This window comes from Pteropus vampyrus, unplaced genomic scaffold (genome assembly GCF_000151845.1).
Source record: "Pteropus vampyrus isolate Shadow unplaced genomic scaffold, Pvam_2.0 Scaffold671, whole genome shotgun sequence".
Classification (NCBI taxonomy): Eukaryota; Metazoa; Chordata; class Mammalia; order Chiroptera; family Pteropodidae; genus Pteropus; species Pteropus vampyrus.
The window spans coordinates 220,010-241,742 of NW_011889452.1; the positions used below are offsets into that span (position 1 = coordinate 220,010).

At 50.6% G+C, this 21,733-nt stretch overlaps 1 protein-coding gene across 3 annotated transcripts; it reads left to right on the forward strand.

Moving 5' to 3' along the window:
• On the forward strand, window positions 1-21,676 carry APBB1 (amyloid beta precursor protein binding family B member 1). 3 transcript variants are annotated; one of them, XM_011385183.2, is made up of 15 exons: window positions 1-104; window positions 477-627; window positions 6,986-7,714; window positions 13,149-13,324; window positions 13,424-13,480; window positions 13,564-13,649; window positions 13,764-13,827; window positions 14,285-14,434; window positions 14,803-14,930; window positions 15,333-15,447; window positions 15,595-15,679; window positions 15,958-16,041; window positions 20,575-20,690; window positions 20,837-21,013; window positions 21,097-21,676. In XM_011385183.2, the coding sequence occupies exons 3-15, from the start codon at window positions 7,000-7,002 to the stop codon at window positions 21,262-21,264; spliced, it is 2,121 nt and encodes a 706-aa protein (XP_011383485.1). In that variant the 5' UTR covers window positions 1-104; window positions 477-627; window positions 6,986-6,999; the 3' UTR covers window positions 21,265-21,676. The 3 variants fall into 3 exon arrangements, with proteins under 3 accessions (XP_011383485.1, XP_011383483.1, XP_023381771.1); XM_011385181.2 differs by lacking the exon at window positions 477-627 and having other exon boundaries at window positions 7-104; XM_023526003.1 differs by lacking the exons at window positions 477-627; window positions 20,575-20,690; window positions 20,837-21,013; window positions 21,097-21,676 and adding an exon at window positions 17,088-18,650 and having other exon boundaries at window positions 7-104.
• Window positions 21,677-21,733: the final 57 nt, after the last annotated feature.

Genomic DNA, 21,733 nt, shown 5'->3' on the forward strand with positions numbered 1-21,733 from the left:
CGCGCTCCTGGGCGGGGGATGTTGTGATGGAGAAGCCGCCGCGGAGCCGGAGCCCCGCAGCCTGAGCCACCTCCGCCACCTCGGCCTGGGGCCTCCCCGCGCAGGTAGGAGCCGCCCCGGCCCGAGCCCAGCCTCGGTGGCCAGATCCCGACCCCCAGGGCCCCGCGGACACCCTAGACCCTTCCCCACGGCGGCCCCAGCCCCCCGGCCAGGCCCAAACCCGCGAGCAGCCCTCCCACCGCGCGCATTCCCACCATCTCCTGTACCCCCACTCCCCCCACCCCTTGTAGGATCCATCTCCGTCCTCACACCGTGCCTTCCCGACCTTTACCATCTGCTCCTCCAGGATGAATAGGGGGCAAGTTTGGGAACGCGAAGCGAGGGGCGGTAGGGAATCGGGGATGGGGGGAGGGGAGGTTAAGGGCTGGGAAGGGGACATGGGGTGAGGTAGGTAGAGGCCGCGCGTTTTCCTGCAGGTCCCAAGCCTGGAATCTGTCAAGCCGCATTCTGTCGCCCTCAGCGACCGAGAGGTGTGCCCTGGGGCCGGCTGTGTCCCCAGTTCTACCAGGAGGCCTAGCACTCACAGAAGCACTCATTAGGAGCAGTTTTCCCACCGCCAATTCAGAGGTTATTCTGAACCTATTTTGAATCTGCCTGTGCATTTCTTGCATTCCCAGATTTACCAGCATAGTCCTAGTTCTCTCCACTCTTCAAAGCCAAAACCTTCTCTACACTTGCTGTCATCATTTCCTCACTTCTCATTCATTCTTAAAACCGTTTCACTCATCTTCTATCTCACACCCAGTGAAACTGTTCAAGCCAAGGTCACTGGAGATCTCCATCTGGCCAACTCCAATAGACACTTTCCTGTTATCCTCCTTTATCTTTTCATTGTTCAGTGGTGTGTGTCAACTCTCCTTGAAGCATTTTCCTGGTTTCACTCCTGGCATTGTTTGCTTCTTCTCAATCTCACTTGATACCTCTTTCCCCTCCCTTGAGATGTCATTGAAGCTCTTGGTTCTGTCCTGAGCTGTCTCCTCTCATTCTGTACTTTCTCCTCGCATATTTTATTCAAGCCCAAGGCTTCAAATTTCATATATCTCTATGTATGTATGTATGTATGTGTGTATGTATGTATGTATGTATGTATGTTGATGATCCCCACATTTATATATCTGGCCCAGACCTCTTTCCCGAACCCCAGATTCAATATCCAACTGCCCTCACAACATCCCCTTGAAAGTCCAACAGGAATTCCAAACTTACAGATCTCAAGCTGAATTATCTTCCCTATGTTCCCTCTTTACCTTTCTTCCGAGTCTGTTCTTCCTTTAACTCTCAGGAATGGCCAATTTCTAATCAGTTACCCAAACTAGAATCCTGGGTAATGTTCTGATTAAACTCTATTCCCTCACCTCTACATCTAATGTCACAACGTTCTATTTACCTAAATATCCACTACATCCACTACCTAAATATTTTTCAAATCTATTTATTTCACTCCATCCACACTGCTACTAAACTTAATCTAGGCCACATAGCCATTTTTTTCCCTTGACTGCTCTAATAGCATATCTTCTTGTATACCTCCTGTTAACTACTCTGATCCTTTAAAAAGAAAATGCATCTATTTGATCGTTTATTCATTCAACAAATATAATTTGAGCACCCAGCATATACCAAGTACTATGTTAGGTACTGAAGATATAATTTATGAGCAGAATAGGCTGGGTCCTTGTCTACATGGAGCTGTCAACGGGGAGAATTAGATAATAATAAAATTAAAAATGTAATAAATACCATGAAGGAAAGGTGGATGGTGCCTTGGGAACACACAAGAGTACAAGCTAAACCGGTCTGGGGATTAGGAGGAGAGAGTCAAGGAAGGTTTCTCTGAGAACAGAACATTTGAACTGAGATATAAAGTATGAGTAGAAGTTAGTTAGGCTTAGTTAGAGAGGGTAGAGGAAGGTTCCAGGCAGAAGAAAAATCAAACACCTTGTAGAAAGAGACAGCATGATGTCTTTGAGGAATCAAGGAAGGCCAGTGAGGCTGGAGAGCAGAGTGCCAAAGCTGGAGAGATAGGCAGAGACCAGACTGAGCAGGACAGCTGAGGCCATGCTATGAATTTGGGGTCTTAAGGTCTTTGTTCTTGGTGTGGATTATTGATGGTAGTGGGTGTGGAGAGTAGATCAAATCTAGAAATGTTTCTCAGAGAGAAAATTGTCAGTGGATTGAATATGGGGAATAAAGGAGAAGGTAGTGTCAAGGATGGTACTCCTGGTTTGCACAACGGTATGGCTGGTTATATTCCATGACCCAGGATCCTGAAAGAGGACCATTTAGGGCTGGGTGGGAGAAACATGAGTGAGCATGTTAGTTTGAGAGGCCTATGTAGAGATGTTGAGTAAAAAGTTGAATGTACTGTCTAGTGCTCAGATGAAGAGTCTAAAATGGAGGTATAAATTTGAAAATCAGTATATAGATGGTAACTGAAGCTATGGGCATGAATGAATACCTATATTGAATAGCGGGCAAGAAAAATGAAAGGGCATAAGAACAAGCCATGAGAAACTTCAGCTGATAGAAGAAGATGAGCCAGCAAAGGAGTGTAAAAAGCCACAAGACAACTAGAGTGTAGGAAGAAACCCAAGCGATGTAGTGTGTGGAAGCCATGGGTGTAAGGTGGATGAGAGGCTCTGGTGTCAAATGTTGCTGAAAGTACAAGCAAGATGAGGACTGCAGGTGTCTGTTGGATTAAGTGACACAGGGGTCACGTTGACCTTGGTAGGAGCTGTTACTGAGCTGTGTTGAGAATGGAAACATGACTGAAAAGGGTTGAGGAGTGAGTGTGAATTGATAGACTGGCAACAGTGAGTAGAGACAACTCTTTCAGGAAGTTTACCTGCGCAGGGGAGACGAGAGCAGCAAGTGGCACTGGAGGAGTGTCAGGTCAGGAAAGATTCCACTTTTAAATTGAAAGATAGTGGATCCCATAGAGAAGAAGAGGGCAATTATATAGAAAAGAAAATAGTTAAAACAGTGCTATAAAATTTCTGGACAGGCATGAAAGGAAGGATCCAAATGGTAGGTGAAGTAATCGGTTTTAGGAAGGAGAGAAAAGGATAGATGCTGAAGTCAGTAAGTTTCTATGTTTGAAGACGTTTCCCGACTGATGGCTTCCATTTCCTCTTCGAATTAGGAGTGACGAGTCCTCCTCTGAGAGGGAGGGATGGTGCAGGGGGTTGTCCAAGGAGAGTTGTGTTCTTGTCTCAGCTTAAAAGCCCTTACTCAGAAAGGTCTTGGAGATACCTAGGCTAGAGTGAGCCTTGGGCTCCTATAGTGCCCTCCTCTTTCCCTATCATAATACTCAATTATTTATTCAACAAATAGGGAATGCTTGTAGGTGCCAGGTACTGTTCTAGATACTGGCATTACACTGCATTGTAATGAGTTGTTCCATGACTGTTTCACCACTAGACTCTGAGCTCCATTGGGAAGGGAAGGAACCATTTCTTCATTATTCATCACTCTCCTCCATGCCATGTAAGCTGTCAGGTTAGAAGACCCTTGACCTTAAGGAGGACTCACCCCTCATTCCTGCCCCCCACCCATGGTTTTACATCAGCTTCTTCAGGCTTAGTGGCCACTCTTAGCTTCTGCCCTGAATTCCCTGCCCAGTTCCCTGCCTCCCAGAGTCCTTTGGGCTCTTTCCATCTTTTGAGAGGTTCCAGGTATGGATAACCCCAGTGAGAGGGGAGAAGCTGGGTTGTGCCCCTTCTGGAAGGTATTGGGTGGCTGGTCATCTTTTGATCTTAAGAAGTGAGGTGATGGTGACTACATTGCCTTGGGCTAGGTGTTCAGGCTTTAGCACTTATAGCAGAACTTCCCTTTTCCTCCCCCAGTACTTTCTGCCTTGGTGACCACAGATGGACAGGGCTGTCCTGAAGTCGACCTGTCTCTTCACTGTCCCAGCCTCACAGTGCATGTGCCCTTCCCAGATCACATGTCCAATGGCTATTGAGATTGGTACCAGCCTGCCCTCTAGATAACCTGGCTCCATACACCACTGCTTCAGAGAAGGGCTCATCATGAGCTTGCCAGAGTCATGGGGTCTTCCACCTCCTGAAACTCATGGAGATGCCACTCTATCAGCCTAAGGGCCAGGATGTCATTTTAAGCTAACTCCCTCCCTCCCCTTTTCCCTAGATCTCAGCCTGCACCTGTCTGAGATCCCTGTCCTGTCTTACCTCTTTCTCAGGAACTTTTCATCATTCTCCAGCACCAGCCCTAACAGTCTCATTGCCCATCCCCAGCCCGTGGGGCCACACAAGACCTAACGAGATCTAAGATTCTTAGTTCTTCTCACTCCATGTCTGTCACCTCCATGCCTCCCTTTCTTCCACACCGAGGGCCCACTCTGTGGCAGATGCACAGTGCACTCTCCTTGCTAGTGGGAATGTGAAGTTGAGCAAGACACGGTCTCAGATGTTCTGTTAGAATGCTCGGTGTCATGAGGCACAAGATGGGAATAGTCATTTAAGGATGGGGGGAGAGAAGACTGAATAGAGAAGGCTTACTGCTTAGGAGCTGTGACCACTGAGCCAAGTTTTGAAACATGAAGCGGAGGTTCTCACAAGGGGAGACAAGCTGAGGATAAGCAAAGAGCAAGGGCTGCGAGAGTGTGACATGTTCTAGAATTTGCCACATTTCCTGTGGCTGGAGTGAAAAGTGTGAAGGAGACAGGGAGGAGGAGGAGGTCCAAGAGGTCATTGAGATCGGCTCAAGGAGGCTTTTGGTGTCTGGCTAATGAGCATGGAAGTTACCCTAAAGACAGCGGTGAGCCACTTAATTTTCCAACCTGGGGAATTACACAATCTGGTTTCCATTTTTGGAAGATTACTTGGTTCTGGGTAGAGGCAGAGCCATTGTTTTTCTTGGTTGTGCCAGTGACCACAAATTTTCTCATTGCCCAGGTGGAGCCACAGTGAGCAGACCAGCAGTTACGCATGAGGCAGACACAGGCAGGAGCCTTTTTTTTCATTTATTTCACAGAAGATACATAGCATTGTGCTAGGGTCAGAGGAGCCGGAAGGGACAGATAGGTGAGCTATGGCTCCTGCCTCAGAACCATGCACTGGACCTGAGAGTTGGTAGAGCCTTGCTCGGCAGCCTAAAACACCTCACTGCAACTTGTGCTTGGTGCTGAGAGTTACAACACTGAGATGGCAGAGGGAACTGGAGCAAAGGGTCAAGGAATGAAAGAACTTCTTAGTGGGGAACAGGGAGACAGATGGAAATTGAGAAGAAAGAACAGTACAGTGGGAGTCAGAAAGGCGTGCATTTGAGGGGCCGTCAATGAGGGAGAGTTGTGTGTTGTGGGCCAAGTAGGAAGAGAAAACCCTGTGGGTTTCGGGGCAGGGGGTGCCAAAGGGCAGTGGCTGTCTAAGAGGGTCAGGATGAGAGAGGAAGTGGTTGGTCAGGGAGCATGAACTGTGATGTGAGAGGCCAGTGAGAGTCCAGGGAGCAAGTGCTTTATAGTGCGGATCAGGGAAGGAGAGTAGCCAGTAGTGGAAGGTCAAAGAGAGTGGGGAGGTAGGGATGGGGTCCTGAGGGTGAGATTACGGGGTTGATGGGGCTGGAAGGATTCATAGGTGGAGAAGGTGATCCATGAAAGGAGAGAAGAGGGGGCCCGAGGGGACAGAGTGGGTGGGCCGTCACTAGTTTAAGAGATCCCTTCACTTGAAGGACAGGTGGAGTTTGGTTAGGGCGCCTGAGTAATGGGTGAGACACAGTAACATGACCAAAGTGTGTTTTCTGAAACTGGCAGGGGAGATGCTAAAATGGGGCCTGGGAGAGAGAGGAGGACACATTCATAAATATTTTAACAAATATTTTGTTGAATATCTGAGTTCCTCTTCTGTACCAGGACTGTGTTAAGATCTAGGCATACTGCACTGAAAAAAAAAAAAGACAAAATTCTCACCAGCATGGCACTGAAATTATAGACATAAGGAGACAATGATTAAACAAAGCAATAATGATAATAATCGTAATAGTAATAATTATAATAGCTTATTGGATGGTGCTAGGTGCTAGGGAAGATTTGAGGATTGCTGAAAGGGAGCATGGTGGCCTGTAGTTTTAAAAAGTTATTCAAGAAGGTCTCACTGAGATCAGGTGACATTTGGGCAAAGACCTGAAGGGCTGGAGGGTCCAGGTCAAAGGCTCATGCAGTGACCCAGGCATGGGTCATTATAGGGTTGACAGAGGGATTGGTGCTCTAAAGGTGAGATACTTTGGAGAAACAATCAACAAAATATAGCTTCAACAAGCCAAAGGAGCCACAAATTGGAGCCGGAGGCCCTTCCTTTGTGACCGGCCTTCCCCGGCCATTCCCTGAGGGCTGGGTCTTTTGCTCTTTCTCTCTTGTCCTCACAGTCCCTTAGAGGGGGTGGGCTTCTGGTCTGGTTGAGCCCAGTGGTTTGTGAGGATGAGAACACAGCCTGGGGAGCTCAGTGGTAGGGCTATGGATAGCAGTGTGGCAGGAGGAAGGGGACAGTCAGTGTCCAGTGTCTGGAGCACATGAGCCAGTCCCATGCCAGCTGTGTCCCTGGCACAGTAAGCCCCAGTCAGATGAGCTGGGGGTGGGGATGCACAGAGAGCCATTGTGTAGAGGCTCTGCTGTTGGGAGTGAGGGCAAAGCAGGGGCTGGCTGTGCTTTCCCAGGAAACTCGAGGCTGGGGATTTGAGGATGGAGTGGGCTTCGGACTTGGGCCCGGCCTGGAATAGGGGTGATGGTGATGGGGGACAAGAGTTAAGCTAGTCATGTCTATGGGAAAATAGCTCATAGGACACGGAGCAGTGTGTGCCGGCCTGCTGAGCAATAAGGGAGGTGAGGAGGTGCAGCCCTGGGGCAGAGGCAGGGGTACTGCTATCCTGAGCTAGAGGCTCAACGTGATCTCCCTGGCCCCCTCCCCCACAGGATCTGCTAAGGCCATGTCTGTTCCATCATCACTGAGCCAGACGGCCATTAATGCCAACAGCCACGGAGGCCCCGCCCTGAGCCTACCCCTACCCCTGCACGCTGCCCACAACCAGCTGCTCAACGCCAAGCTGCAGACCACAGCTGTGGGACCCAAGGACTTACGCAGCGCCATGGGAGAGGGTGGTGGGCCTGAGCCGGGCCCTGCCAATGCCAAGTGGCTGAAGGAGGGCCAGAATCAGCTCCGGCGGGCTGCCACAGCCCACCGTGACCAGAACCGCAATGTGACCTTGACCCTGGCAGAGGAGGCCAGCCAAGAGCCTGAGACAGCACCCTTGGGCCCCAAAGGCCTGATGCACCTGTACTCTGAGTTGGAGCTCTCTGCCCACAACGCGGCCAACCGAGGGCTCCGAGGACCTGGCCTGATCATCAGCACCCAAGATCAGGGGGCAGATGAGGGAGAGGAGAAGGCGGCAGGGGAGGCCGAGGAGGATGATGAAGAAGAGGACGAGGAGGAGGAGGACTTGTCTTCTCCCCCAGGGCTACCTGAGCCCCTGGAGAGTGTGGAGGTGCCCCCTGGACCCCAAGCACTTGCAGATGGCCCCCGAGAGCACAGCAAGAGTGCTAGCCTCCTGTTTGGCATGAGGAACAGTGCAGCAAGTGACGAGGACTCAAGCTGGGCTACCTTATCCCAGGGCAGCCCCTCCTATGGTTCCCCGGAGGACACAGGTACCTGTGGAACTCACAATATGGGGAATGTGGGAGGGCAGGAGGGCAGAAGGCAGGCCTCTCCACACAGAGGCTAGGGCCAACCTGAGCATGAGTCAGCAGGCCATGGCCGGGTTTTCCTGAAGGAAGTCATTTCTGCCTTCAGGGAGTGCTTGAACAAGTTGATCAGCCCATCCATCATACACACCCTGACGAGTGGCTGACTAGGTCCACTTACGGGGCATGTACCAGGTACTGGCCCTGTGCTCAGTAATGTCGTGTTTAATCCTCACAGTAATGCTGTGAGGTAGATACCATTATTATGCCCATATTATAGGTGACAAAAAAAGAGGCCTGGAGAGATGCAGTAGCTTTCCTAAAATCACAGGCAGTCCGAGATCACAGTAAAACTGAGCTCTATACTAGGTCTGAGTTCAGACCTGAGCTCTGGGTGCCGTGGTAGCCTGCTACTTGTACACAAAGCATGTGAACCGGGTGCACTTGGGCCACGTTTTAACAGGCCGGTCCAGAGGGAGCAGCCGCACCTCCCCACATAGGTCTATTTGGAAAGACCGGGGGATGTTGTGTGCAGAGCACATGCTGGACATTGTAAGAATCCTGTTTTGTATCCTTTGTATCAGGAATAGGCTATTGACTAAAAAAGTTAGGAAGCAAAGGAATAATAAACATGCGCTGCTTTGTCGGGGGTATGGACAAAAAGAATAGATAGTCAGATTCCAAATATTGATCATTAAGTGTGTCCTATTTAAATAAGTTGACTTTCCTCTTTTGCTACTGTCATGCAGAGATATAGATAGAGCTGAGAGCACAGGGCAGAGATAATGGGGCATAGCCACAATACAGACATTTGGTGGGTGCAGGTGTAAGTAAAGAAAGACTCCCTCACACCAGGCTGTGGGCACCATTCCCACATCCCAAACCGTGGAACCTTTTCAGGGAGCATGTGGTTCAGAGGAGCCACGGGCAGCGCACTGTCCCCTTTCAAAACTTTTATTATGGACATTTTCAAACATATACAAAAGTAGATGGAATAGAATAATGAGCCTGATTTATTTACCTATGACCGAGTTTCAACAATTATCAACACCTGGCTATTCTTGATAAATCTGTACCCCTACCTACCCTGGGCCCCAGTGTAGGTTATTTCAAAGCAAATATTTTCATCCATAAATGTTTGCCCATGCATTTGTAAGAGAAAATACTCTTGTAAAAATTCACAATACCATTACCATGTCTACAAAAATTTAACAATTCCTGAATATCATCAAATATCCAAGTTAATGCTTCCATTTTTTCAGTTGTCTAATAAATGTCCTCCCCCACCTTTAAAAAAAGTTTTATTTTTTGAATCAATATTCGAATAGGTCCAGACCTTTTGATGGTTGATATGTCTCTTAAGATTTCTTTTGATCTACATGTTATCTTTCTATCCCTATTTTTGCTTGCAGTTTTTTGTTTTTTTAATTGAAGCCACTGTGGTGTTTGTCCTGAGTTTTCCGTGACTGGGATTGCAGGCTCTCTCCCCGTAGTGGTGGTGAACATGTGCCGCTTCCCCTGGATTTCCTGTAGATTGGTAGTGAGTTCTAGAGCCTTGATCAGATTTAGACTTGAGAGTTTTTTGCATTTTGTTTTTGCAAGAACACTTCAAAGGTGGTATTGAGTACTTCTCTCAAAGGCGAAGTCCAATTGTCTCTCTTTTTTGTGATGTCAGTGGCCTTTGATGGTCATTGCCCAGACCCTCTTTAAAGGGAAGAGCTGCTGCTCCAGTCCAGCTGGTTATTTATAGGGTTGGGTGGGGGAAAAATATAACCTCAGTGGAGCCAGTTCATGTAACTTTTCGATGGAAAATGAAAACTTGATATTGATGTGAAATATTCCAGTTTCTAAATGTTAGCAATCAATTCTGTTTTTTAAAAAGCACCGTGCAGGCCACACAAAATTGATCCGAGTCTTGCACCAGTCTGCAGGTTGCTTGTTTGCAACCTCAGCCCTAGAGGGTGTGAGTCAGAGGCCAAATAATGGAGGACCTGGTTGCTCAGGGTCTCCTGGAATGGCTACTGTGGTGGCCGCACTTATGAAGCTTCTGGCAGTAGGAGGACAAAACTGCTGGAGAAATGAGAAGGGTATGCCAGGCACGGGCAGCCCCCTCAGCAAGGGTGTTGGTGTGGCAAGAGTGTGGTCAAGGATTGAACTATGGCAGAGGCAGTGGAAATTGAGGGTAGAAGTGTGGGACCAGCCTAGGGCTTACTCTTTTTGTGATTGTGTTGCTATGACCATGAAGGCCACAGAGGAGGTCTGGACACCGATAGGAATTGGGTATAGAATTGAGCAAAAAATTATTTTCTCCTTCCCACCTTAGGATCTCCACAAAGTTATTGATTGAATGCATAAGTCCATGAGTGAATGAATGAATGAGTGATGAATAAATGAACTTTACTAACTGTGTTGGGTTCATACTCTGTGCCAGGCCCCATCCTAAATGCTTGAAATGCATGCTACAGGGGAAAGATGTTCCTGCCCTCATGACACTCCCAGTCTAGTGGGGAGGGGGAAGTAAACAGGCCATTAGAATCAGCATAATGTGCTCTGGGATGGGGGAGGTGCAGGAAGGGCACCTAAGAACTCTGCCCATGTTTGTGGTGGAAGACAGGGGGTCGAGTCCGTTTTGTAAAGCGACCTTTACACTGATGTCTGAAGAGGAGTTAGTGATAGCCAGGTGAAGACTGAGGGGAGGGAGGCTTGGCTTGGAGAGGATGAGGAGCATGTCCCAAGCAGAGAGAAGAGAGGAGGCTGGAGGTAGTCAGAGAGAAGGCTGATAGGCAGATGGTTATGGCCTCCTGACAGCATACAAACCCTGTGGGGGAATTTGGATTCTATCCTGAGGGCAAGGAGAAGATAATTAAGAGTATTCAACTGGAGAGTAACTTCATTAGTTGAGCATTTCAGAACAATCATTTGGGCTTCAGTGTGCAGCCCAGACTGGAGGAGACTAGACTCGTGGGAGACCACTGTGAGGCTGTTGCAATGATCCAAGTAAGAAGTGCTAGTAGTCTGGGCTGTAGTGGGGTGGAGAAAAAGAGAGAGCATGACAGGAGTCACTGACTGCTGAGCAAGTGACTACACCTGGCTTATGCACCAAAACATGCATAGATGGATGAATGAAGGAATGATACTGAACCTTTGAATTTGTGTGTGAGTGTCTGAATGAATCAATGCAGGAGTGAAGGTATATGTTTCTGAAGAAATGCCTGCATGTAGAAGCAAAGGCCTGGGTGGGACTGTGCTTGGAGGAGATGTGCCAAGCTCCAGAAGGGCCTCCCAGATGGTCAGAGCAGAAGAATGACCCCTCCAGGACAGATCGGAAGGAAGAAGCTCTTTGAAGCAAGAAGGTACAGGCTGACAGGGATGGCAGATGGATTGGTGTGTGTGACTCAGTCGGAAGACAGTGAATTGGTCCCTAGATTCGAGAGGTGTATGACCTTCATGAAAAAGGGTGTGGCTGTGGAAGGCAGGGCTGCCTTGGGTGCTGGTGTTCTTGGAGGGTTTGACAGTAGAACCTGGAAGGCAGTGGAGGGTCTCTGGGGGAAGGGCAGGCATTCTAATTCCCTAGGACCCGAGATGAGGTGAGGGTTGGGGGAGAAGAGGTGGTAACGGTTGCCTAGAAGGCTGGATGGGCAGGAAGAGCCCCTCCTCTGTGGGCCCACCCCATTTGGAAGGGGAGGGTGGTGATGCATCAACCCAAATAACTCACCTCAGGTGCACAGCCACGTTGATGTAACCACACCCACTCCCAGCCCCTCTGTGCCTGGTTGCTCAGCAGCCTGGGTCTGGGGACTGCCTGTCCCTCAGTGCTGCCTCTTGGACCAGTCAGGATTCCTGGTTTCCCTGGTAACGGGAAGCACGTCAGCAGTCTGGGCGCTCCCAGCCCATCCTGGTGCTGCGGTTGCCGAGGAGACACTGCAGCCTTGCTGGGCCCTGGCAGGTGAGGGGGGTTGGTGCTGGGAGCCCCAAACGCAGTCTCAAGCTTGCCGGGGCCCATGCCCTCAAGGCCCATTCTCAGGCTCAAACTGCTGGGAAGGTTCTGGGGAGGGAAGGCCTCCCTGACATCCTTGAAGCCACACCCTGTTTGTGCTGAGAGCTCCAGGCTTTTCGGAGCCCCAGGTGGCTGGAGTATTCCCGAGGGGCTCAGCCTCTTCCTGTCCTTAAGACTGGGTTTGACTGTGGCACTGCGGTGACCACTGTGGGGTGGGATGGAGATTTGGGATTTGGGGCAGGGAACCAGGATAAAAAGAAGAGATGTGAGTAGGAAGGGCTGGGGTCTCCTGGGCCCCTCATCTCCACCCAAGGAGGTTCCCTCCCATGGTGGTCTTGGCCCCTCCCTAGTGAGCTCCAGGCGGGGGAGGATCTTGCCTGGCAAGCGCTCTGCCCTGGTGAGAAGGGGGCGGTATGAGCTTTTCTCTGCAGCCCAGCACCAGGCTGTGAGCCCAGCTGGCTGGGCTGGAGGGGCTGTGAGGAGGGAGGGTGGAGGCAGGAGGAGTTGGGAACGAGCGCCATGTTCTCCCAGGACTTTTTCCTGGCCATCATCCTGCAGGACAGCAGTCCAGGTGAGGGGTGGCATGGGGCTGGGCATGATGTGGGGCGGGGCCGGCAGGGAGAGCAGTAGGGGATGAGATATGAGCTGGGTTGCAGGGCTGGAGTGGTGTGGTCGGCCAGGGGAGGAGGGGCATATGTCACAGGTTCGCAGTACGCGTGCACGGGCACAAAATGTTTGTCTGCATTTGTGTGGCAGCAGTCAGGGTGTGAGCATCTGTGGTGTCTGCACACACGTGGTTCACGTATGTTGTGTCTGAGTGTGCTTTCACTATGTGGTACTCGCACATGTGTTGGGGGTTGTTGTGGGAGTGGTCTCTGCACGTGTGTGGCAGGGGCTGTATATATAACTGTGTGTGTACACTTCTGTGTAAGGTGTTTGCATTAGTGTATGGCTGGAGTTGGTGTGTATGTTTGCCCATTTTCTGTGTGTACATGCCCTTGTGTTTGTGGTGGCTGCACAGATGTGTAATAGGGCTTATATGTGTTATGTACCTGTGTGCACATGTGTGTGCAGGAGCTGGTAAGTGTGCGCACCTGAGATATGGATGTGTATGACAGGAGGTCAATTGGGGTCACCCAATCTCCCTTCTGCCTTCCTCCTTCCCTCTATGTGGCCACATTATCTGAGAGCAGAGCCCAGGAGGAAACCTGAGCCGTGTCCCCTGCTGGTGGCTCCCCATGTTATGCCTCCATACTGTAGGCTCTAGGAGGAAGCAGGAACCATGTTATGCTGGAGCCCTTCCCCCACCCCTTCTTCTCCACCATGGGAGGGGCCTGGGCATAAGCACCCACTGTCTGCTTGTTGGGTGGGCAGACCCTCACCAAGCCCCCGACCTGGCAGATTCCTTCTGGAACCCCAACGCCTTCGAGACGGATTCCGACCTGCCGGCTGGATGGATGAGGGTTCAGGACACCTCAGGGACCTATTACTGGCACATTCCGACGGGGACCACCCAGTGGGAGCCCCCAGGCCGGGCCTCCCCCTCACAGGGGAGCAGTCCCCGCGAGGAGTCCCAGGTGAGGCTCACAGGCCTATTGTGTTTTAAGCAGGCTGCAGGGGTGGTACTGCTAGAGCAAGGTGAGTCGCTTGCTCACTGCTCCCATCCTCCCTCCCAGCTCACCTGGACAGGCTTTTCCCATGGAGAAGGCTTTGAGGATGGAGAATTCTGGAAGGTAAGTGGGGGAACCTGCTTCACAATGGGGGAGCTGTAGAAGGGGCATGTGTTTGGTCCTGATTCCTCTCTCTGCTTCCTAAGGATGAACCCAGTGAAGAGGCCCCGATGGATTTGGGACTGAAGGACCCTGAGGAGGGGACATTGCCCTTCCCAGCTCAGAGCCTCAGGTGAGTGGGAAGGCGCAACACAGTGGGTAGACAGGGAGATGGATCCTTTTGGAATGGGCCTTGGGACAGCTCCGTGTCTGGGGGCCTGTACCAAGTGTTATTATCTGCCTTTAGCCCGGAGCCATTGCCCCAAGAGGAGGACAAGCTGCCCCAAAGGAACGCCAACCCAGGAATCAAGGTTTGTTCAAGACCGATCCCCATTCTCCAAGCTGGAGCCCCTCTGTGTGTAGGAGAGCCCTTGTGTCAGGTTCTAGAGGGGCATCTCTGGTCTCAGTACAGCTCCCCAGGTCCTGAGTTAGGGGCTCTTCAAGTCTCAGCTCAGACTCCTGTGTGCAGGCTGGAGGCACTTCAGTTTTTAACTCAACCAGCTCAGCGGCCTGACAGGGAGCTCTTCCAGGCCTGGCTAAGATGCTTCTTCGTACTAGCAGGGGTCTCCTCTGAGACCATCACCCCTCCCATCAACTATCTCCTGTTTGGGGAGCTTCTCAGTCTTAGCTCAGAACACCCTTCCACCCATCATGGTCTGAGTCAGGGACTCCTCTCGTCTCAGCAAAGCCCCCTGTGTGCTGTGCTGGGGGCTCCTCCAGTTGTAGCTCAGACCCTCTACCTCCCACCCCCTCTTGTGTGTCTGGCAGTGTTTCGCTGTACGCTCCCTAGGCTGGGTGGAGATGACTGAAGAGGAGCTGGCCCCTGGACGCAGCAGTGTGGCTGTCAACAATTGCATTCGTCAGCTCTGCTACCACAAAAATGATCTGCACGACCCCATGTCTGGGGGCTGGGGAGAGGTGAGGGCCTGGGCCGGCAGGATGTGGTGTGGTGAAGTGAAGGGAACTGTGAAAGATCGGAGGGCAGAGCTGCCCAGGTGGGGGCTGAGGGCAGGAGGTGTTGTCTCACCCCAAGTGATAGTTCTGTGAGATGGCTGTGTGATCTCAGGTTGGGACCTTGGGGGATGGTTGCCTAACCGGATGGCAATGATAAAAGGAGTAAGAGATGACAGGTGTGACTCTACCCAAATGCAGCCTGCAGAGTGGGTGGTCTGACAGCCAAGCAAGGGTCTCAGAGCTATGGCTGAACTCCCCTGAGCTGGAGGTGGTTGAGCTCAGTCACCTTCTCAGCTGGAGCTCCACTGAGTGCCTACTTCCTGGGCCTGCAGGGAAAGGATCTGCTGCTACAGCTGGAGGATGAGACGTTAAAGCTGGTGGAGCCACAGAGTCAGGCCCTGCTGCACACCCAGCCCATCGTCAGCATTCGTGTGTGGGGCGTCGGGCGGGACAGTGGAAGGTGGGCGCAGGGTCTGGGTTCCTTGGGTGGGGTCAACCAGCAGCCAGAATGGGGCCCTCCTCCCTAACTCTGTTCTTTGCCTCTCTTGTGCTGCCGGACCCAGAGAGAGGTACTATGCCTATTTACTTCCTTCCTCCTCCTGGACTCGATGCCTCGAAGCACCCAAGTTCCCTTATTTTGCCCTGCCTCTTCCTGCCCGCTGTGCTCACCTATTCTCCCTGACCTCAGCATGCATGCCTGTTCGCCCTCCAGCCAAAAGGCTGCACCCACAGGACACCATCTGGGGGCAGAAGCCCTGGAGGAGTTGCGACGGACGGGTTGGGGGTGGGTATGGATGGTGCGGGGATGAGCTCTCAGCACTGGATGGCGCTGGGAGACACTGAGATAGCCCTTCCCCAACAGGGACTTTGCCTACGTAGCTCGTGATAAGCTGACCCAGATGCTCAAGTGCCACGTGTTTCGCTGTGAGGCACCGGCCAAGAACATCGCCACCAGCCTGCATGAGATCTGCTCTAAGGCACGGCCCCCTCCACTCCCTGGACTAGCTGCTACCTTTGCTCTATAAGGGTGGGGGTGGGGTCACTGGGTGGAGGTGGGTGCATGCAGGTAGAGGATTCCCTAACGGACCCTCCCCCACTCCTTCCCCCTGCTCCTCCATCCTCAGATCATGGCTGAACGGCGCAATGCCCGCTGCTTGGTAAATGGACTCTCCCTGGATCACTCTAAACTTGTGGATGTCCCTTTCCAAGGTCAGTGTCACAACCCCGCCAAGTCCAGCTCACCTTTGTTAGCAAAGGTGGGGTGACCCAAAAAGAGGCACTACCTACTGGACAGTCATGATAGAAAAATGGACAATGGAGACTAAATTCTTTGGACCAAATAAGTGGAGGGACTTTGGTTAAAGGGAGGCAGGGGAAAGGGGTAGAGGTAGGGCCTTGGCTAGAAGATCCAGCTTATGCCCTGGTGGTGGGGACTGGGAGTGAGCAAGATCTGCCACCACAATTGATCCTCTTCTTCTTTCCCACAGTGGAATTCCCAGCGCCTAAGAATGAGTTGGTGCAAAAGTTCCAAGTCTATTACCTGGGGAATGTGCCTGTTGCTAAACCTGTTGGTATGTGTGTCCTCCTTCATCCAGGGACCACCACATTGATCGTAAAGCTCTGCCCCCACCTTCTGCCTTCTAATACCTCTTTTACCAGATCTTTTTCATGGTTGATGTCACCTTGCCCTTCATTATGCATGCCACCCTCATGTACATCTGTCTCAGCTGCACTCTGTGACCTGCCTATTACAACAATTGGCATGTCTTCACTGAGTGTGAACCAGTGAACAGGGCATTCTTGAATCCCAGAGAAAAGCTTTGGTTGGGTTGCGCAGGTCTTAGATGACTGGAGACGCCAGGCAGCAGCTGGGAGCTGGGTTCGGCATTACAGCACCAACTATGGGCTGTGAGCATCCACAGAGGAAACAATGAGCATGATTGTCACATGCTTTATTGCTTGTAAAGTACTTCCTTGTATATTATGTCATTTAATTCTTGATTATCCTATGAGATTATGATTCTGATAATCCTCATTTTTTGGATAAGGGAATTGAAGGTAGAGACTGTCCGGTTCACTCTTATATTTCCAGTACATTCACAATACCTGTTATTTATTTGTTCATTCACTTAGCAAATACCTATGAAACCTACCATGTACCAGGTCCTGGGGGAACAATGGCCATAGGCCTACTTTCATGGAGGTAACAGTAGAAAAAATAGGAATTAATCAAATCACACAAGTGAATGTATAATTACAATTTGAATCATTCATTGAAAGAAAGTAACAAGGTCCTATGAAACTATATAACAGAGAAACCTCATTTAGTTCAGGGATTCAGAAAAGACTTCCTTGAGAAAGTGACATTTGAACTGAGATCAAAAAATGGAGAGGATCTAAGGAGATAAAGTAGGATGGAGAGTGGACTGAGGTAGGGGAAGATCATTCCAGGCAGAGTGAATGGGGTATGTGAGAACCCAGAGTGGAAGGCACTTTGTTCTTCAAAGGCATTGAGAGAAGGCCAGTGGTGCCAGGTGAGGCTGGGAGCTGGGCAGTGGTCAGACCACGTGGAACCTCACAGGCCATGTTAACAATTTGTTCTTCATCCTAAGAGCAGCAAGGAACTATGGAAGAGTTTTCAGGAGAGCACTTGGCATAATGAGATTTGAATATTGTAAAGCTCACTTTGGCTGTACCATGGAGAAAGGTAATCAGTGGGTGGAGGTGGATGAAGAACTCAGGAAGATCTTGCGGTAGTGGTGGCCAGTATGAAGAATATCTTGGACTCTGGTGGAGCTGAAGGGGAGTATGTAGACTCAAGAGATATTTAGACAGGAGTGTGTAGATTCAGGAAATATTTAGACAATTAAAGTCAACAGACCTTGGTGATTGATTGAATGTGTGGTAAAGACGGAGGCATTGAGGATAACCCCTGTCTTCCTGGCTTTTGGAACTGAGTGGACAGTGGGGCCATTCTCTAAAGGTAGCAGGCACTGGAAGAGGCCAGTTTGAGGTGTCTTGGGGAAGCCGAGTGGCAAATTCAAGTAGGCAGCTGGATTCACAGAGGAGAAGCCTGGGCTGGAGATACAGACGTGGGCATCAGTGGATTATAGAGATAATCAAGGCCATGAATGTGGAGAAGATTGACCCTGGAAAGTAGGTGGCCTGCAGTGAGAAGGGAGGTGGGCTAGACCTTAGCCTTGAGGCCTTCCAACATTTAACGGGTTGTGGAGGAAGATGAAACTGCAAGGATAGTGAGAACAGAAGGAGAGGCCAGAGGGAAAAAAGAGACTATTTCAAGAAGGGGTCGGGTATCTGTCAAAACACACTTAGGAAGAACTCAGCAATGTTTGGTGAATGGATAAACAAACAAACAAATGAAAGAATGAATGAGATGACATAGCCAGGAGGTGCTAGACCTAGGACTCAGACCCTCATCACCTTCGGTTCTCTGCTCTTCCCCTCAACCATGCTGACTTTAATGACCAGCATCTTACATTAAATGAGGGAATCCTACGTAGAAAGGGTGGGGATTGACCTGGGGTTCAAAGGAAGGCCCAGATTCGCAGAGGAGTGGGTATTCCCATTGGATTCAAAGTCACTGCTACAGTTGTGGACCTGAAGGTGAGAAAAGTATGCTGAGGGAATAGGAAGGAGGCTTGGCTGACCCCTACACCTTTGCTCTCATTTCCTCCACCCTCCTTACCTCAGCTTCTAAGCCCTTGTAGCCTCTTCCTGTTATTACCCCTATTTCTTTATCCATCTGCCACTTACTGGTTCTTTCTACACTAAATCATCTGTCTTAAACCCTTGACTGCCCCTCTGTTGCCCATCAGCTCGATGGGTCTGCTCTGTTGAAGCCAGAGCTTTCACACCAGTAGGCTCTAAGCTCACTTCTTGTTTCATCTTATGCTCCCTTTTTAACCTCCAGGAATTTACATTGGCCCCCCCGCAGAAGCTGCGATGTTCATTTGTTAATCATTCACTCAACAAATGACTGCTGACTGCCTGGTTTGTGCCAGACATTATTCTAGGTTCTTGGCATACACTAATGAACAAAAGTGACAAAGATTCCAGCCTTCAAGTAGCTGCCATTCTAGCCAGGAGAGACAGACAATAAAATAAGTAAATGATATAGTATGTTGGAAGGCAACATAGATATGAAAAAAACAAAACAAAACAAAACCCATCAGGATAGGGAACATTGGGAATGCAACTCAGGCTTTTTCCAGGCCATAGTTGTTCCACTGCTTTCCCCACCTCCATGCTGATCCTCCTCATACCCTGAGGCCAGGCCCCAGTCCCACAGCCCCATCTGCTACTTAAGCAGTTTGACTTTGAGGTCTCATGCACACTCATGATCTTTGAGACTTTCTATTGACTGGCGTCAGTGTCATAAACATCACAGTCTTCTGCAGTCTAACCCAGCTCACCCACTCCTGCCTGAATTATTACCTTTCTGTGGACTCCTGGGTTAGTTAGTTATACCAGTTTGGGTGCATTAGCATGTGTTGCCTACAGGTTATTTGCTCATGCATTTGGAAATCCTTCAGTAGATGAGCCTTATGCTACGATTGGTGACACAGAGATGACTTAAGCTTGGTTTCTGTCCTTGAGATGGCCAGCCCAGTGTGGAAGAGATTTTCTGTCAGTTACAAGATGTTGTGCTGAGTTGTCCCAGCAATACCCTCTCTTTGCCCTGCAGCAGGGAAGGCTTCCCAGGTGGAGGCTGAGTGAACCCTGAAGGGTGAGAATTGGGAGTTGCAAAGACAGTCAAAGAGGGGAGGGCACGCCAGACAGAGGCTTTTCCATCAGTGACAGTCTGTGTCCCTCGAGGGCATCCTCTTCTCTCACTTTGTATTCCACACCTGTCTCGTGGGGCATTTGCCAAGATGACATGTTAATAAATGCTACATAAGTCATTTGAAACTCAGGGAGCAGTAAAATATGATGCTTGACAGCTCAGATGAGGCCAGTTTTTGGAGGACTTGCATGCTTGGGAATTTGGCCTTGATCCAGCCAGAGGTAAGATGACCAAGGCCAAGAGAGAGGACTTTCGAGGAAGACATTTGTCCTACACTTTGTCCTCTGCCCACAAAAGGTCCATGTGGTCTGCTTCTAGTAGGAACCCACAGGCACTGAAAGGGGCAAGAGGGCCTGGGAGGGACCACAGAGGTGTGTGCTTTTGCATTGGCATTGTTCACGCTAACATCTTCACTGCAAGGGTGAAGACACCAAGATTCCACAGCTAGCTCCTGACTGTACAGGAACTAGAACCCATGCCTCCACCTTGCCACGTGCATGGGTTCTCCACCAAGTGCAAGCAGAAGTGGGAAGCAAGAGTGGAGGGAACCCATTGTGTTACAAGGGAAAGTTGATTAATCTAAAATCCAGGAATTTGGGGTTCCTTGGCCTTTGAGTGCATTATAGAAATCATCAAGTGTAACTAAGAGTTTAAGAGCCCTTCCAGTTCTGGAAATTAGCAATATAGAGAAGAGTCAGGGGAAAGGCCTGGCTAAGAACTCAGGCTCTGGAAGCAAACTGCTTGTGTTCAGATCCCCATTCCTCCATGTGACCTAAGGTTTATTACTTGACTTCTATAAACTTCCTTATCTATAAAATGATGATAAAAGGATCTGTTATGAGATTGTTGTAAGGCACTTAATGAATTAACACAGAGTGACAGAAGAGTAAACATTTCCCCAACTGAGTATCTTCAAAAAACAAAGGTAGGGTTTTGGGTGAGGACTGGCCTGAGGGCTGATTTGGGAGTCATTATTGCGTGAAGCCGTGGAAGGCCTGAATGTGGATGATCATTGAAAGTAAGAAATGGGGAGATCAGAGCTTTGGGGGTCAATCAGTTTAGGAGGCTGGAGGAAGAGGCAGAGTTAGTGAAGAAAACCAAACCTAGGATTCAAGATGGAAGAAACTAGAAAAGTGCCAAGTCACTGAGGCCAAGGAGGAAAGCACCAGTGAAGGGATACCTGTGCAGCACCGTTGGGGGCTATAGGCTGGTGAGGTGGGGGTAGAGGGAAGGCCCTGGGCTTGACTGAGCAGAGCTGGAAAGGCTAGGGTAGAGCCATGTTTGTGTCCATATCTTCTAGGGGTAGATGTGATAAATGGGGCCCTGGAGTCAGTCCTATCCTCCAGTAGCCGTGAGCAGTGGACCCCAAGTCATGTCAGCGTGGCCCCTGCCACCCTCACCATCTTGCACCAGCAGGTAAAGACCGGGGATGGGAGAAGGTATGGCAGTGCTTTGCCATGGTGAGGAGACTAGGGGGTAGGGGGAGAACTGCCAGTAAGGTGGATGTGCCCGGTAGAACACTGAGAGTCGGGGAGCTTACTCACTGGGTTCCCTCCCTCTAGACAGAGGCAGTGCTGGGGGAGTGTCGGGTACGCTTCCTCTCCTTCCTGGCAGTGGGCAGAGATGTCCACACGTTTGCATTCATCATGGCTGCCGGCCCAGCCTCCTTCTGCTGCCACATGTTCTGGTGTGAGCCTAATGCTGCCAGCCTCTCTGAAGCCGTGCAGGCCGCGTGCATGGTAAGAGGGTATGGTGGTGGAGTGGTGACACTGACCCAGGTGTGGCAGTCTGGAGAGTGACTGTCCCGCCTGCTTCTCTGCAGCTCCGCTACCAGAAGTGTCTCGATGCCCGCTCCCAGGCCTCCACCTCCTGCCTCCCGGCACCCCCTGCTGAGTCTGTTGCCCGGCGTGTAGGGTGGACTGTCCGCAGGGGTGTTCAGTCGCTGTGGGGCTCCCTCAAGCCCAAACGCCTAGGAGCCCATACCCCTTGAAGTCCTCAGTTCTCCCTCAACCTGCTTGCATTGGGCCCCAGGGAACTCAAAGGTATGGGGTAGGGGACGGGGCTAGAGGCTATTCTTAGGCCTCAGCCTCCCCTTTCCCAAACGACCCCTCCTCAGTAGCTGGGTTCCCTGCCTAGGGGCTGGGAAGGGAGACATCTCATCCCTTCAAGGAAGTGAAAATACTAGATTGATGACAGAAACAGGAAGCAAGCCAGCCCTGGGCTCTCTGTCCCCATTTCAGGTAGAGCAGGATGAACTGGTCCAGGCCAGGCCCCATCTTTATAGGGTCCAGCAGGGGCAGAAGGAGGGGACCAGTCCAGACATGGATCCCTCCCCACTGCTCCATGGCACCTCTACTGTACTGATACTACTAATAAATTCTGTCTGCCCTGCCGAGAAAAAAGTCTGTGTGCCTTCCTGTGCCTGTGTCACACCATCACCCCTGTCACCCTGATTCCTC